General features: G+C 46.1%; 1 protein-coding gene across 2 annotated transcripts; it reads left to right on the top strand.

Moving 5' to 3' along the window:
- Positions 1 to 1,119: 1,119 nt before the first annotated feature.
- RMP64 (ribonuclease MRP subunit p64) lies at positions 1,120 to 14,820 on the top strand. 2 transcript variants are annotated; one of them, XM_048817681.2, is made up of 9 exons: positions 1,120 to 1,257; positions 2,399 to 2,436; positions 3,497 to 3,573; positions 7,830 to 7,961; positions 8,334 to 8,411; positions 10,370 to 10,725; positions 11,650 to 11,711; positions 12,182 to 12,411; positions 13,060 to 14,820. In XM_048817681.2, the coding sequence occupies exons 1-9, from the start codon at positions 1,158 to 1,160 to the stop codon at positions 13,478 to 13,480; spliced, it is 1,494 nt and encodes a 497-aa protein (XP_048673638.1). In that variant the 5' UTR covers positions 1,120 to 1,157; the 3' UTR covers positions 13,481 to 14,820. The 2 variants fall into 2 exon arrangements, with proteins under 2 accessions (XP_048673638.1, XP_048673629.1); XM_048817672.2 differs by having other exon boundaries at positions 2,399 to 2,553.
- The last annotated feature ends 951 nt before the right edge of the window (positions 14,821 to 15,771 follow it).

The following is a 15,771-nucleotide window of genomic DNA, read 5'->3' as shown; positions in this document are numbered from 1 at the left end:
CTTTTGTTCAGCATTAATGCTTCCTGATCACCTAACAGTAAGGGCACACTTACACTAACAGTGCTTTAAAGGTATAGCTATACTGGTAAAACACTCCTAGTATGGACTCAGCGTACCTTGGCAAACCTGTGACTTCATCAGTATAGCTTATTCCAGCCCGACCCCTCCATTAGTGATGAGACAGGGCCCCCAGGTTTCACACCGCTTTGGTGAAAGGTGTCTGGATGCCTGTGATGGACAGACCATGTGGAGTTTTTTATCTTTTATCATTTCCCCGTGTGAGTTCAGTGTAGTGATAGTCGCATTTCACCCACATAGTTATTGATGGGGCATTTAGTTTACTGGATGAGGGACACCATATGCTGTGATAGACACCCGTGGTACCCCTGGCTCTTGAAAGGTGTACTGTGGGGAGCATCGATCATTGTAGCCGACACAGCGATGATATAGCCGCAGGTTTTGCATCTGTTGTTTTGGCAGCGTCTGGTGCTGCTTTGAGTTGTGATGAGGGGGCAGTGACCTGGCTTGGCCACACTGCCCCAGATCCCTGCCATGTGGATGCCCACTGGGGTGATCTCAGCGGGGGCAGGAGCGCCGCCAGCCCTCGCCGTTCAAAGCTCACAAGTTACAGGCCCCTGAAAAATCATGATATTGGCTTACAACTCATGCGCTCAAAAAGAAACTAATGCCTGCTGGGTTCTTCGCCTTCACAGCCTTAAGGCTTACCCCGGGGTCCCGCTCTCAAGCTGGGCTCTGCAGCCGGGAGGGCGGGACACCTCCTGCCCTGGGGGCCAGCTCAGCTTCTCCCCCCATCGCCTGCCTCCAGGAGCTGGGGCCTGAGGCACAAGCCCAGCAGCGGCCAGGCTGCCCCGGCGGGGCGGAGGCGGGGCCCTGGCAGCACCCGGCCCACGTGGGGCTCTGGCCTCACCCGCCCCCCGCGCTAGGGACCCCGGGGGCCAGTGGGGCGCCACGAGACTCAGCCGCTCACGAGGAAGCCCGGGGGGGGGGCGGGGGAAGCCTCGCACCAGGCCCCGCCCAGGAGAGCCTGCGCTTCCCCCGCCCAGACCATTTGGTTCCGCCCCGCCCCGCCTCCTTTCTTGTAGCCCCGCCCCCATATCGCCGCTCTCGGAGTCCCCGCCTCTTCCCACCCCGGCAAAATGGCGGCGCTTGGGCAGGGGGACGCGGCGTGGAACCGGTGGCGTGTGCCGTGGCCGGCGAGCTGCGCTACGGTGGCCCTGCCGGCCCAACACCCCGCAGGTAGCCGACCAAAGGGCAGCGCTGGGGAGGGGGCCCTGGGAAGAACAAGCACCTACCACCGTCCGCTGGGACCGAGAGGGAAGTTGGCAGGGGCGTGCGTGGGGCTGCACGGGAAGGATGCTGGGGTCGAGGTCGGGGTGGGCTGTACGGGAGGGATGCTGGGGTCGGGGTCGGGGGGGGCTGCACGGGAGGGATGCTGGGGTCGGGGTCGGGGGGGGCTGCACGGGAGGGATGCTGGGGTCGGGGTCGGGGGGGGCTGCACGGGAGGGATGCTGGGGTCGGGGGGGCTGCACGGGAGGGATGCTGGGGTCGGGGGGGCTGCACGGGAGGGATGCTGGGGGCGGGGGGGCTGCACTGGAAGGATGCTGGGGTTGGGGGCTATAGTGGAAGCAGCCTTGGGGAGGAGGAAAGTAGAACTCACCAGGGTATGTGGCGACCCTCTTCCTCCCCCCAATACGTACAGGGCCGTTAGCTCTTTCCCTTCCTGTCTGCAAACTTGAGGCACCAGTACCTGACTCTCAGATCATCTGTGACTCTAAAACACAGCTAGGCGCACACTGCGTGAAGCATGTGTGTGACTGGGATTGTCACGGATCTGGGAATGGATTTTTAGAGGGTCTGATCTAGTAGTTTTAGTCCCAGAGTTCTAACGGTTTGAGGTTTAAATACAGAACAAAACCTGACTAGAAGTGATCATGATTAAAAAAACCAACCCCCTCCCTCAGCTCACTTCCTGGCAGTTTTATTTCTATTCCCTTGCAGTTTTAGGAACACAAATCCAAATCTATTGGACTAGCTCTAGTGATACTGCCTAAACTAGAACACACAAGTTGCACTGTCCAAGCTAAGTGAAATGGAAAACAGAAGAAGTGGGGAGAAGTAAATGACTTAAAATTCTGTTTTAATGGAACTCCCATGTGTTATATATCATAAGTAAGGACTAAAGAATGTATTGCAGGCAAGAGTAGCAAACTGGTATTTGTTCAAATGTATTTGAAAACAAGACAGGTAGTTCCTAGCTTTTATGAAGTATGTTTCTTTGGCCCATGTGCTTTGGGACATGGATTGTTGTAATTTATGCTGTCCTAATATGATTTATCATGTATGGAATAAATAATTAATGTCTCCATTTTTTCCTCAGTGAGATGCCTTCCAGCTGTTATTAAAGGATGTTACAAGGTCAGCACATTGCTAAAGAATAAAGCTGTGGATGCAGAAGGAAAAGTTTTACATTCGATCCTTTATACATTCCACAACAGAATGTCTCACCATAAAACCTATTTGTCTCTGAAACAGGTCAGCAAGAAGCAGCTTCATGAAATAATTATGGTTGGAATGAGTCTTCTAAATGTCAGTTTTTAGTCCATTGCAATTTTCTCAAAATTTCTTTTGAGGAAGAAATTTGGCAGGCTTGTTTTCATCCCAAAAGTGTGGGGTTTGGTAGTTTCATAACTCTCTTTGCTTGCCTTTAAGACATTGTAAGTTCCACTTGTTTTGAACCAATTCTTGCTCCTTTGTAGTCAATGAGAATTCTGCTATTTATTTCTGTAAGAACAATATTTAGACCCTTTGTGTTCAAGTTAAGACCCTAAATAAATGTAATTAGATGTTTTTATCCATTTCATGCTTCTTACAATTCATTAATAATAGAAATACAAATATTTGTGTTCAATGGGTGGGGGAAAATAATCCACAAATTGCCTTTGAAATACAACTTCTGCAAACTGTCCTTGGGAAATAACCGAGTTTTTCAAAGCAGCTTTAAAAAGTGAAGTTGAATATATTTGCTGAATATCAATTAAAAAAAAATTTTTTGGTGTATTTTAGCTAAATATAATAAGTATGCGGCTCATTGCTGTAGCCCAACTGAGGTTACAACCCAGGTTTTCTGACTTCCTATCTATCCACTTGACACACTGCCTCCTTCTGAAGTCATTTGCATTTTTATTTTTGAAAACTTAATTAAATCCCCAAAATAGCAACATACAACCTACAGGAGTCAGCAGTAATCAACAATCTCTTTGTCCCAGTGTAAATTCCTGTCACAGTAATGTCATAGAGAGATCCCACCACCATTATTTGGATATTTGAATGTACCAATGTACAAGACTCAGAAGGTCCACCTACTGCCCCTGGCAGACTGAGAAGGGGAGATGTTGCGTAATTTAATGGACAACTGTTAGGCTAAAAAACTTGTTTTTCTGAAAATATCCACCCAAGGTATTTGTTCTCTTTCCAGGTAGAACAATGCTTAAAGCGTTTAAATCAGATGAACTTGACGGGCTCCATTCAAGACTTGGCGGAGTTGTGTCCCAAGTAAGTTGCATGAAACTGTATATCTTACCACCCATTCTCTTGCTACGTGATACAGTATCTTAGGCCATGTCTACACTACAAACTTTGGTCGACACAAGTTATGTTGGCAGAAAGCTGCCACAGATAGTATATTGCTTGTGCACGTGCATACTTGGCTCCTAGCATCGGCTCTGTGCATACTTACCAGGAGTATTTGTGTCGATGCACAGTGCAGTGCACCATGGGTACGTATCCCAGTGTGCAACCTGCCACCGTCCAGCTCACTGTCTCTTGGGAAGTTTTGACAATGCATGGTGGGGCAGAAATGAGTTGTGCAGGGGTGTCTGGGAGCAAGGGCTCAACTTTTCAGTATGTAACTGTCTCCATCACAAAATGCCATCTATATCCCATAATTTTCTTGTCTTTAAAAAAAAAAAAAAAAATCCCATGAAACTGCAGAGCCATCTTCACTGTCCACTATCTCCGACAGAAGCATGGAGCCTGCACAGCTCTGTGCTACTGTCATAAGTGTTGCAAGCATAGGACGGATGCATGATCCTCCAGTATTTGCAGAGCCATAAGAAGAACCGAATCAGCGAGGAACTTGATGATTTCTTGGATGACAGATTGCTGTGGGACATAGCGAGAACCAATTCAAGGTTGCTAGTGTCATTCACAGAGCAGCTGCAGAAGGTGAAGAGCCACTTCTGGGCCTGAGAAAGGAGTGCTGACTGTTGGGATCTTACCGTAATGCAAGTTTGGGATGATGAGCAATGGCTGCAGAACTTTTGGATGTGAAAGGCCACCTTCCTGGATCTGTGTGCTGAGCTCGCCCCATCCCTCCAGCACAGGGACACAAAATGAGAGCTGCACTTACAGTGGAGAAGCAAGTGGCAATCGCACTGTGGAAATTTGCAAAGCTGAATTGCCACCAGTCAGTGGGAAATCATTGTGGAGTTGGAAAATCCACAGGAGGGGCTGTTGTCATGCAAGCATGCAGGGCCATTAATTGTCTCATGCTACACTGGACCGTGATTCTCGGCAACGTGTAGGGCATAGTGGATGGATTTGTAGTGGTGAGATTCCGAAACTGCGGTGGAGCAATAGACAGCATGCATGTCCCTATTTTGTCACCAGAGTACCTTGCCATAGAGCACATCGACAGAAAGGGCTACTTTTCTATGATTTTGCGAGCACCGGTGGATCACCAGGGATGCTTCACCAACATCGGTGTTGCCTGGTCAGGGACGGTGCATGACACTTGCATCTTTAAGAACACAGGACTGTTCAGAAAGCCACAAACAGGCACTTTCTTTCCCGACCAGCAGATTACCATTGGTGATGTTGAAATGCCAGTAGTGATCCTGGCAGACGCAGCCTACGCTTTACTCCTCTGGCTTATGAAGCTGTATACCGGCCACCTCAAGAGCACCAAGGAGAGATTCAACTATCTGCTCAGTAGGTGCAGAATGACAGTTAAATGTGTTTTTGGTAGATTGAAGGGATGCTGGTATTGCTCACTTACAAGATTGGATCTCAGTGGGAAAAAAAACCCATCCCAACGGTTACAGCTGTCTGCTGTGACCTGCATAATATCTGTGAAGCAAAGAGGGCAAGTTTGCTGCTGGGGTAGAGTGGCTGTCTGCTGAGTTTGAACAACCAGACACATGGGCTAGTAGAATTGCTCAATGTGGAGCTATATGGCTCAGGGAGGCTTTGATAGAGCACATCAACAGTGAGTCACAGGAATGTGTTGTGGTAGGCTGTGCTCTCCCTAGACCTGCTGTTTGGGGCCTGTTAGGAATTGTGTGGTGGTTGGTGTATATCTCTGAATGTCACACTGTCGGTGTACTTGTTAATTTTGTGGCGCTTGCTGTACATTTATGATTATTACACTGTAGGTCATTGATCCTCTGAGTTGTTAAACCAACAACAAAGGGGTACTTTCAGAACTGCTAGGCACTCTACAGCATATGTTGTGGTCTAATAAAGATGAATTATTTTCGAAATAATAGAATTTTATTAATTAACAAAAAGTGCAAAGAAAAACCTGCAATTTAAAAGCAAATACATTAAAAACTAATGGAACAGAACTTAAATAGGGGGAAGGAATGTTCATGTCCACTTTACCTACACATACAGCAACTGTGGCTTTCACAGGTCAGTGTATGTGATGCTCTGGTTGCCCTTAATATTCTGTGGGGTGGAATGATAGGGGTAGGGATGCGGCCCATAATGCCATGTGGAATGTTAGAGGGGGTGTAAGGAGGTGCTGCAATGGAGTTCTCCATGGACTACAAAGGGAGGCAAGCCCAGGACTTTTGAACCTATGGGTCCAGAAGAATCTGCAGCATTTGTGTTTGTTGTCAGAGAAGCCCCATTACATCCCAGTGCAACTTCCTCTCCTTTTCCTGCTGGGATTCCTGGGCCTTTGACCTATCTGCTCTTTCCTTCTCCAGGCCGTCTGCAGTGTTCACCCTTCAGGCCCTGTGCTTGAGCTCTGATACAGCACTGGCTTGCAGGATTTCATTGAACATGTCACCCAAAGTCCTCTTCTTTCTCCTCCTTATCTGACTCAGATGTTCAGTGGATGTGGAGCAGGAACCCCTCAAGGCAGCAACAACATAAAATGCACAGAGGTACCATTGTCAGTATATTCACAACGGAAAGCGAAAGTTGAGGTTCAGAACTCCCATCCCTTGCTCCCCTAAAGAATTAAACAAGACACGCTCATTGACACATCTGCTTTGGTGTGCTTGTGCCGGGCGCCACTCACAGCACCAGCCACAGTGAGCGTGGCACGCCGGGCGTGAGGAAAATGAGGATGGAATTGCTCAGTTGCATGAAACTGTGAGTATAAGGCAACAGCACTGAATACTGGCACCATTTCCCACGCAGGGGGGTGGTGATTTTAGCTGATATCTCAATTCTCAGGGTAACAGAGAGCACAGCTGCTGCCCGGGCCTTTATGCTGCTACCTGTGTACTGCAATAGTGCCTGCCAAAATTATCGCAGAGTGGTGTGAGAAAGAAATAAGGCTGCCATTCCTAGAAACCTTTGGGAGAGGACTGTGGAGTAACTCCATGAAAGTTTCTTCGAGATCGGTCAGGAGGATTCAAGGGCCATCCCTGTGTATAAACAAATTGCTCTATATGGCCCCCTTGCCTAACTCTACAGGGCAATGAAAAGCAGATAACGATGCTACCTCTCTTTGTTCTACTGCTACCTCGTCTCGTATGAGTAAACGAATGAAAAGTCGATATGGTGCCCCCACCTTAACAGGACACAGCTCAGTACATCAATGTAATGGGAAATACAGTTACACTTACCTGGGTTCCTTCCTCTGCATCGGACTTCCCCATGCTCAACTGCCTGGACTGCAGTGGAATCTCAAACAGGTCCTGATGCTCAGCATAGCTGGGTCCTTGGTCACTTGTCCCTCATCCTTGCTGTTCATGCCAGGGGCCTGTGGCTCAGGCTCGTTGGAGGTATCCATTGTGGTGATGGGGTCTCTGCCAAGTATGGCATGCAGCTCTTTGTAAAGGTGGCATGTCTACAGTTTGGCACCGGATTGACTGTTGGCCTCCATGGCCTTCTGATATGCCTGATGTAGTGCCTTCGCTTTCATGTGGCACTGCTGCTGGTCCATGTCGTACCCCTTCTGCACCCCCCGTGCAATCTGCTCATAGATGTCCACATTTCTACAGCTAGTCTGTAGCTGTGTCTGCACAGCCTCTTCTCCCTACAGGCCCAGGAGATCTAATATCTCCTATGTAATCTGAGCTGGCGCATGTCTGGAGTGTGTAGCAGTCATGTCCAGCTGGGCAACTGCACACAGCAATGGAGAGCTGCTAGGTGTGCTCACCAAGTGGGACAATCAGGGGGCTTTAAAGGGGAGGGGGCCTTCCACTCTCTGTGATCCCTAGGCAGTGGAGTTCATAATTGTGACCAGAGCAGTCTGTGTCAGGCATTGTGGGACAGCTGCTGGAGGACTGTTACAGTCAACATAAGTAACACAGTGTCCGCACTTGTGCTGCGTCAACCTCAGTACGTCGACCATGGCTCAGCGCCACTTGGGGAGGGGGTGTTACTGTGTTGCCATAACAGGGTGCTTATAGGTGGGAGATGGATTTAAGAATAGACACATGCACAAAGGCACCTAACTTTGTAGTGCAGACCAGGCCTCAGTAAGCATTACCTCCAAGCTGCTAAAAACTTCAGAAGAAAATACAAATGCTAAGTGTAACCACCATCTCCTTACCCTTCTGACAATGTAGGAAAAGTAAATCTGAAAATGCAGGGGAGTGCTTAGTTCCCAGCCAGCCTGTGACAGAAGTGGTGGCGGTGAAGATCTTGGGAGGCTGTAAGCTCTTGCTGCGTTTACTGGAGTGTTGCTGCAAAGCATTTGTGTATCCTTTCTCTTTACAGAATGATTTTCTTAAATATCACTTGCAGCCCTCCCCCATTCAGCTTCATGGTGAGAACTGGATCTACTGTAGGCTCGTAACTGCTGCTAGACTCAGCCAAGCAATTTTTTTTTTTAATTCTATTAAAGAAGCTTCAAGATGCATGCGTGTATTTGTGTTATTAGGTGTGAAACTCATGCTGCTGGCAAATTTGCCATTGCAGCCCCTAGTAAGCCTGCATTTGGGTATCCCTAGCCTAAACAATTGCCAAGGCTATTGCTGCTTGAGGTTTTTTTTAAGGAAAGTCTCTTTGCTCACTGAGTTCCATTGTACATTGTTATAGTGTTGTCTAACCTTAACCAGCTTAATTTCCAGCCTATCTGTTAAGCATCTGTGTTTGGAAGAATACATTCTCTTGAACACCGTGGTTTCAGGATTGTTAAGTAGATTATGGTTTGTACATTTTGAAAACTAATCTTTACTGTTTTTCATCTGTCTTCTTTTCCTTGGGTACTTTCACCAGCAGATGGCATGGCTGTACTCTGGCCTTTCTGCTTAGTGAGTTGTCTCACCAGAATAGGGTGGTGTAGTCCTAGTCGGTGCCACCTTCCTTCTCTCTTGACCTGTCAGTTTCAGGTGCGACAAACAAGCTGTGTTCTCTTACTGGATATCCTGTAGGATGCTGTAGTGGATGTGAAATGTGCATACTTGGCACTTAGCAAATTTCTCTAACCTTAACTATACCACAATCAGGGTGGTTAGAATTATTATTATTAATACAGGTTTCAGAGTAACAGCCGTGTTAGTCTGTATTCGCAAAAAGAAAAGGAGTACTTGTGGCACCTTAGAGACTAACCAATTTATTTGAGCATGAGCTTTCGTGAGCTACAGCTCACTTCACCGATGAAGTGAGCTGTAGCTCACGAAAGCTCATGCTCAAATAAATTGGTTAGTCTCTAAGGTGCCACAAGTACTCCTTTTCTTTTTATTATTAATACAGGGTATTACCATGACACTAATTTAACCATAAATTCCTTTATTAAATCCAAAGGTGAAATGATATTTATAGTTGCTCCAAATGTGTCTTAAATGCCTAAGCAATAACCACACCCATATAATAACATGCAGTTATAAGTATGGAGTGGATACTTACAACAGGAATAGACCCGGGATGCTCAAACCCATGTTGGCTGGTTCCAGCTGCACAGGGCAGGTACTCAGAGTGAACACTCAGCCTGTTATACCTTTGTTATCAGACCCTACATGACTGAAAATTTCTTTTTGATTAAACCAGTTTGAACCACTCTTGGTAACTAGGGTGTCTTTAAGGACTTTCCCTCCTATCTTGTCAGTTACCTTCCAGGTCCAGTTTTTCCAATTAGCCCTCTTCCTTCAAGGCTCTCCCACAACTGCTAACAGGACCTGCACTTTACATGAACTGCAAAACATATATTTTCTTTAGCCAAGTTCATTTCACCCTGTATATACCTATCTATACTACATGGTGTCAGTTTGCCACAACATTTTTTAACATCTGGGATTTTCCAGTAACCAATCTGACCTGCCTCATGCTGAAAATAAAATTGATAGAATGGAGCCAGTCCTCAATGCTCCTGATTCTTTCAGTGAAATCATTGTTCCAGTCTCGTCACATCATTGTTTCGTGTACAAAGTGTGCAATTAGACTGAAAAAAAAATGTAGATTCTCTTGCATGGCATAGCTCCATGTATAATAAATTGTATAAGAGCCGTTTGGAACAGGAAAATAATTTTCCAGTTGACATTGAAAAGGAAAGTGTATCATATCAAATAAGTAGGCCCAACTGTATTGAATTGATGCAAAATGTTTTGGTGCATGAAAGAATGCCCGTTAAATGGGCTTGGCTGGATGTTACCTGGGAACCTGCTAATTCCCAGGGTTTATGGAAGATCCACAAGATATAGTGCTAGGGAAGAAAAGTGGTTTCTGGAGGGTGGGTATTGGATGGAGACTTATAGAGTGGAGCAAGTCCTGTCCTGTTGCCCCATGCTTAGGGTTGCCAAGCTTCCAGGATTGTCCTGGAGTCTCCAGGAGTTAAAGATTATATCATGATAAAACCTCCAGGAATAGGTCCAACCAAAACTGCTAACCCTCCCTTAGGCCAGAAATCAGCATTGAGGAAGCAGTTTACATTGGGAGGTTAGGCTATTTGTAGGGAAGAACCAGTTTCGAAACACATGCAAGGAAAGGTGGTTGGAGAGCATGAAGTCAGGACCCAGAAGTGTCGGGGGCGGGAGGGAAGAGGAAAGGGACTTCTTTAGGAGAAAAGGGGAGGGAGAGGCAGGTACAGGATTAGTGTACTTGCTTAGTGAATACAAGTTAAACAGCTTGTGTCTGCAGCTGGCTCATGCCCATGTGTTTATTTTCCCAGGATTCTTTATAGGTGTGTATTACAAAGCCTCATTTCTTTATATGGGGTGTTGTCTGGGTTGCTGCAGGAGGTGTCCAGGACCCAGCAGATGCCTTATATTAAGGGGTTTACCTTCCCTTCTGAAATCACTGAGTTTCTGGGACCCCTTTATTTGGAGATTAAGAAAAGACCTAAAGTACTTGCAACAAAAAAGGCAACTGGATGGCTGAACAGACTGTTCACAGGGCCTGCAGTAGCATCCAGGTGCAGTAAAGAGAGAGGCCTGGCAGCTCCCACAAGGGGCAGCAAGAAGATGATGAGCATCCAGCGCCCTATTGACATTGGGAAGCCGGTTCTGGTGAAGAGATCTAATAAAGGTAAAGAGTTCTGCTATAGTATTGTTGGTGGGGAGGGCCATGTTTGCAACATGCCCCTAACCCTTAGGTTCTACCTAACTTGCATAAAATCGAGTAAATCCTGTGGCTCAGGGATACGACAGGTCCCAGCATGAAATGCTTCATTTTAAGCTTCTCTGTGCCAGGTATATGCTGGGATCTCTTAACAGAAGAGTGGTAAGAAGTGTGCTTTGGCCTACGCTTCTCTTTCACGTCCTCTTTTGAAGTGTAAAGCTTTGCAATTTTGTTACTGTTTTTCTGGAAATATGTGAAGACTTTTGGTGCGGGGGGAAGTGTGTTAAGTAATGCTTTGCACTTCCATGGTGCGGTACAGTACAGGATCTCAAAACCCTTTACAAAGATGAACAATTTAAGCCTCTCAGTAGGTCTACATAGTAGACAGCTCATTCTTATCATTCCTCCTCCTCATTTTATAAATGAGGGGACAGTGAAGCTAAGTAAACTGGCCAAGTCCCATACAGCAGAACCTAGATCCTCTGATTCCTAGTTCTGTGCTTTAACCACTAAACCTCCCTTCCAGGAGGGCTGGTGGCAGAAGCCAAAAGCATCAAAGTGCATGGATGGCTTTCTTTATCCACCTAATTTTTCTGTGTTGCTTTCTGTGAATCTCGCCATCCATTTTGTTCCTTGCTCCTAGGTGGCTGAAATGTATCTTACATCTGGATCCTTTGTTCGCCCCTCTTTGCATTGCCAGCTGGCAATGCTGAGCCCTGGTGTGAGCCAGTTGTTAGTAAGCAGCTTACGGCCCGATGTCTCCTGTATGGCTATGCAGCAGACTGAACAGCTGAGCTGGGGTGAAACTGCAGTTACGGAAAGGACTCTTACCAACATGAACTAACTCTTCCCATTTTTAAGCGACAATCTTTTCTTTCTCTCCCTCCCTAGGGGAGCAGTTGGGATTTGACATCAAGACGTTATGTAGGCAACTTAAACCCAGAGTCCAAAAGGTTTGTATGGCTTAAATTAACACACGTTGTGTCTCTTAAAGAGGACATCAGGGCTCCAAAGGCTTTTTCTGTATGTTTGTGATGGAAAATATTCTCTCCCCTCTGCGTTGCCTGTCCCTGGTACTTTGAAGCTAGTGGCTTCCAGGGCTCTTTCCCTGGCTTACCTTGTCTTAGCTCCTCAGACTGGCATGGAGGCTTTGCATAGACGATGTAGTTTATCCTTTGCTTGCGGATCTGAGTGCTTTACAAATGTGGGTATCCGTCTCCATTTCACAGTTGGTGCTAGAGATGGGAATTGAACTGCAGTTTCCTGAACTTAAGTCCCTTGCTCTTAACAACCAGACCACTGCGCCTCGGTGCAGTAAATGATGTTTCTTTAACACTAAGGATCTGAGCTTTTCTCCTGTTGAGGATCAATTGGACACTGATTTTTTTTTAAACACTAATTTCTTCCTTCATCTTTATTTCAGGATGTAGACTTCAGACTAACACTTTCTGAAGCAAAAGCAGCGAGATCCCAGCATGCCAAATCCCTTGTGTTGAGGTTTAGAGAAGCCTGCTCTTTCAGAGAACTGTCTGAAGCACTCAAAATGGCTGTTCTCTGCTGCAAAAGCAAAAAGCTCAAGTCAGAAGCTTTCTTTCTGGGAACCAAACTTTTGAAAAGCAAACGGCTGCAGCATGTGGAGGCTCAGGGCTGCAGGCAGGTGTAATTTAACATGGATTTGCGGTTTTCAGGGACACCACTTTACAGTTATTCAATATATCCTACTATTTAGGTCTTACCTATGTGGGAAAATTGTATTGGCATCACCTAAGTGTTGAATTAAAACTAATGTAGCTAGGCTAGTACAAAACCTTGAGTGGCGACTGCTGTTCTGGTATGAGTGGGGTTTTTGGCTTAAGATGACAGAAATCAGCTATTCTTAAACCAAAGTTAGAGTCCACCAGTGTGCAGTTGCTTTAATTAAATCAATTCAATGAAACGACTGCAAGTTCCTGTGTAGAAAAGCCCTTGGAATGTTCACAGATCTAGAAATGCATTTGAGGGGAGGTGCATTATTCTGTTCACTCATCTGCAGTGAGGCTTTTATAAATGTGTATGAATACTTTCTACACTGCAATAAGATGAAAGGGTGGGCGAATATTCTTTCTACCTGGGATGGTGATTTTTTGCAAGCCTGGGCTTATGATTTCCAAGATGCTTCGATACCTCTGAGTTGTGAGGGAAGAAGGGAAATGTCCAAGTCTCCCAACGCTGGGAGGGTTGAATTTTGCCAGAGCAGAAACCCTTTTGTTTTTTCCCCCTCTCACTGAAGAATTGCTTTGTTTTTCCCCCTTCACCTTAAAGCTTGCAGAAAAAACTGGGCTGTGTTAAAGCATCTATCTGCAAATACCTTCTCTCTGGCTTGCAAAAGGCACGTTGGCCAAAGCAGTACCACAGAGCAAGTTCCTGGCAGCAAAGGAAGATCAAACTGTCTAGAAGGTCAAAATCTGTCTCAAAGAAGACTCCAGAGTTTGTTCAACAAAACACTTCCATCCTTTTTGAAGACAGTATGCCTGGTGCTGTGTCCCTCTTTCCTGCTCAGCAGTGTGAGTATTCACTTCACTTAAGAAAAGCAGGAGACTGTAGTGCTACCAAGCATGTTAGAGAACAAGACAAAGTGGGGACCTCTGAATCTGTGGCGTTGGAAAGAAACCCTGGACCTACAGTGAAAGGGGCTAGTGAGAACAATGATATTGATGACATTTTTGCAGCAATAGGTGTATAACACTGGTGTGATATGTGGGTGAGTCACTGTAGTACAGAGGTCCCCAAACTGTGGGACATGCCCCCCCAAGGGTGGGTGTGGAAGAACATTGGGGGGGGCACAGTGGGGCCCAAGCCAGCCCCCATGGGGAGTGGGGGAAGAAGCACCACCCAACCCCACTCCAACCCCTCTGCTCTGACCCCATGCGCAGCCTCAACTCTACACCCGTCTCACCCCTAGTTTTGGCCCCTCCTCAAGCCTTGGCCCCTGCTCTGTTCCCAGCCCCGCACCGAGCTGCAGCCCCAGCCTTGGCCCCCTTACCTGTGTTTATCTCCACCCCCCACCCCCACCCCAGGAGCTACAGCCCTGCTCCTGGCCACATGGGGGAGGGGTGCACAGAGCAGTGTATGAACCATGAAAATTTGGGGACTACTGCTCTAGAACTCCACAGTCTAGCTTTTATAACTGCCTTTAACAATGTTTCTAATAGTTTCCTTTAGGAGACCCCAACCCATCTTCTAAAGTGTTAGTCTCTGTAATCCACATACTTAATTTCCCCACAATAATTGGGGCGGCGTGGTGGGGGCTAGTGAGGCTGCACTACAGAAGATGGTCTTACTAAATGTTTCTTTGCAAAATGGTATTTTAGAAGAGATATCTCAGATGGACAGTCCAATAAATCTTCATGGGTGAGAGGGCCTTGCTAAGGAAACAGTGGTGTATTTGATACGTTTTTCATCTCTTCATCAGGAAAAGCACAATGCCTCTCTTTAGTCCTACTGCATGACAATGAGACCTGTCTTTATAAGTGCTGCAATCACAGAATGTAGTATAAAACACCATGTTAGAAACCAGCTAGAGGACAAGATTCCTCTAGCGTGTGGAAAGAGCCAGGCCACCTGCTTCTGGCTATCAAAGGAACCCCTCCCTTGCCCTGAGTGAAGATTTAAAATACTTTCTAAGTATTTGTGGTGTTCAAACAAGCCAAGACTAGGTTCAGTCACCCCTTTAATATTTGCTGCTAGTACAGAAGCCAAAATGTCTTTGTATCGTCATGATCCTAGAGGGAGGACAGCAGTCTTTGCCATTCTGATGCCTAAAGCATATGGGAGCACATAAGCTGGCTCCTACAGTGTTGCCTTGAGCCAGGAGTACGCATGTCCTTGGAGTACACAGCGGTCTTCCAGGGGGTACATCAACTCATCGAGATATTTGCCTAGGTTTTAACAGGCTGCATAAAAAGCACTAGCAAAATCAGTACAAACTAAAATTTTATACAGAACTTTACTACACACTGAAATGTAAGCACTATTTATATTCTAATTGATTTTTTTATATGATAAAAATGAATCAATTTTTCAGTAAGTGTGCTGTGCCTCTTTTGTATTTTGTCTGATTTTGTAAACAAGTAGTTTAAGTGAGGTGAAACTTATGGGTACTCAAGACAAATCAGACTCCTGAAAGGGGTACAGTAGTCTGGAAAGGTTGACAGCCACTGCTTTAAGCTACCTAAACTCCAGTGCTTGGCCAGATCTGAAATGTAGATCATACAGTGAGCATGCATTCCTGCTGGTGCTGTGAAGTTTAAGCCCCACCTGTAAGAGCGATCCATACAGTAAGTCTAGTAGTCAGGGCTGGAGGTACACTGTAAAATAAGTGTCACAGGGGTTAGGGTTTCATTGAGAACCCCAGTTCTGAAAGATGCTTACCTATTTGAAGTGCTGATTAGGTGCATAAAACAACTCAGTCTGGAGGAAGAGGTGAGCTGATGTTTCAGCTTACGCACAATGTAGCTGAGGCTACTTTAAGGGTAGTAGCCAACTATAATGCACTGAAGTAGTCTAGCTGTAGCATGATTAAAAATAAGTGTTCTGCCTTCATCAGAGGACACAAATCCACTTCCATGGAGTTATTACACTGCCAAAGGCAGGTACAAATTAAGCTTTTCAGTAGAATATTCCATAACTCAGTGCTGGACATAGCTTAAGAAGCGGCTTTCAGCTCAGAAGGCTACTTTCTGGGAAAGATACAAGTAACTGAAAATAAGGATGGAGAATACATGAGGAGCTGACCTGTGGTCTGTTTAGTCTAGTAAAGCCTATTTCTACCAGGGACCAGCACCAGCTGCTTCAGAGAAAGGTGCAAGAATAATAGCACCAATCAATCAGTTATGAAATACTTAACTTCACTACTGCTCGGTGGCAATTTGAAACCCAGATAGACTCATGGCAGTTTGAACAAAGAACTCAGCTATCGTCAGGCAGTTGAGCATCTCACTGGCCACTAACATGGACAATATGCCATTTGCACTT

Source organism: Caretta caretta, chromosome 1 (genome assembly GCF_965140235.1).
Source record: "Caretta caretta isolate rCarCar2 chromosome 1, rCarCar1.hap1, whole genome shotgun sequence".
Classification (NCBI taxonomy): Eukaryota; Metazoa; Chordata; order Testudines; family Cheloniidae; genus Caretta; species Caretta caretta.
The sequence above is the reverse complement of the archived record's forward strand: the minus strand, read 5'-3'. Positions and strand labels throughout refer to the sequence as shown.

What these genes read in the sequence shown, in the direction of transcription:
- RMP64 (XM_048817672.2), top strand. Translation starts at nt 1,158, where the DNA reads ATGGCGGCGCTTGGGCAGGGGGACGCGGCGTGGAACCGGTGGCGTGTG. An exon ending in GCCGGCCCAACACCCCGCAG is followed by an intron (nt 1,258 to 2,398) that starts GTAGCCGACCAA and finishes TTTTTTCCTCAG; the next exon opens with TGAGATGCCTTCCAGCTGTT. An exon ending in GGTGAAGAGATCTAATAAAG is followed by an intron (nt 10,726 to 11,649) that starts GTAAAGAGTTCT and finishes CTCCCTCCCTAG; the next exon opens with GGGAGCAGTTGGGATTTGAC.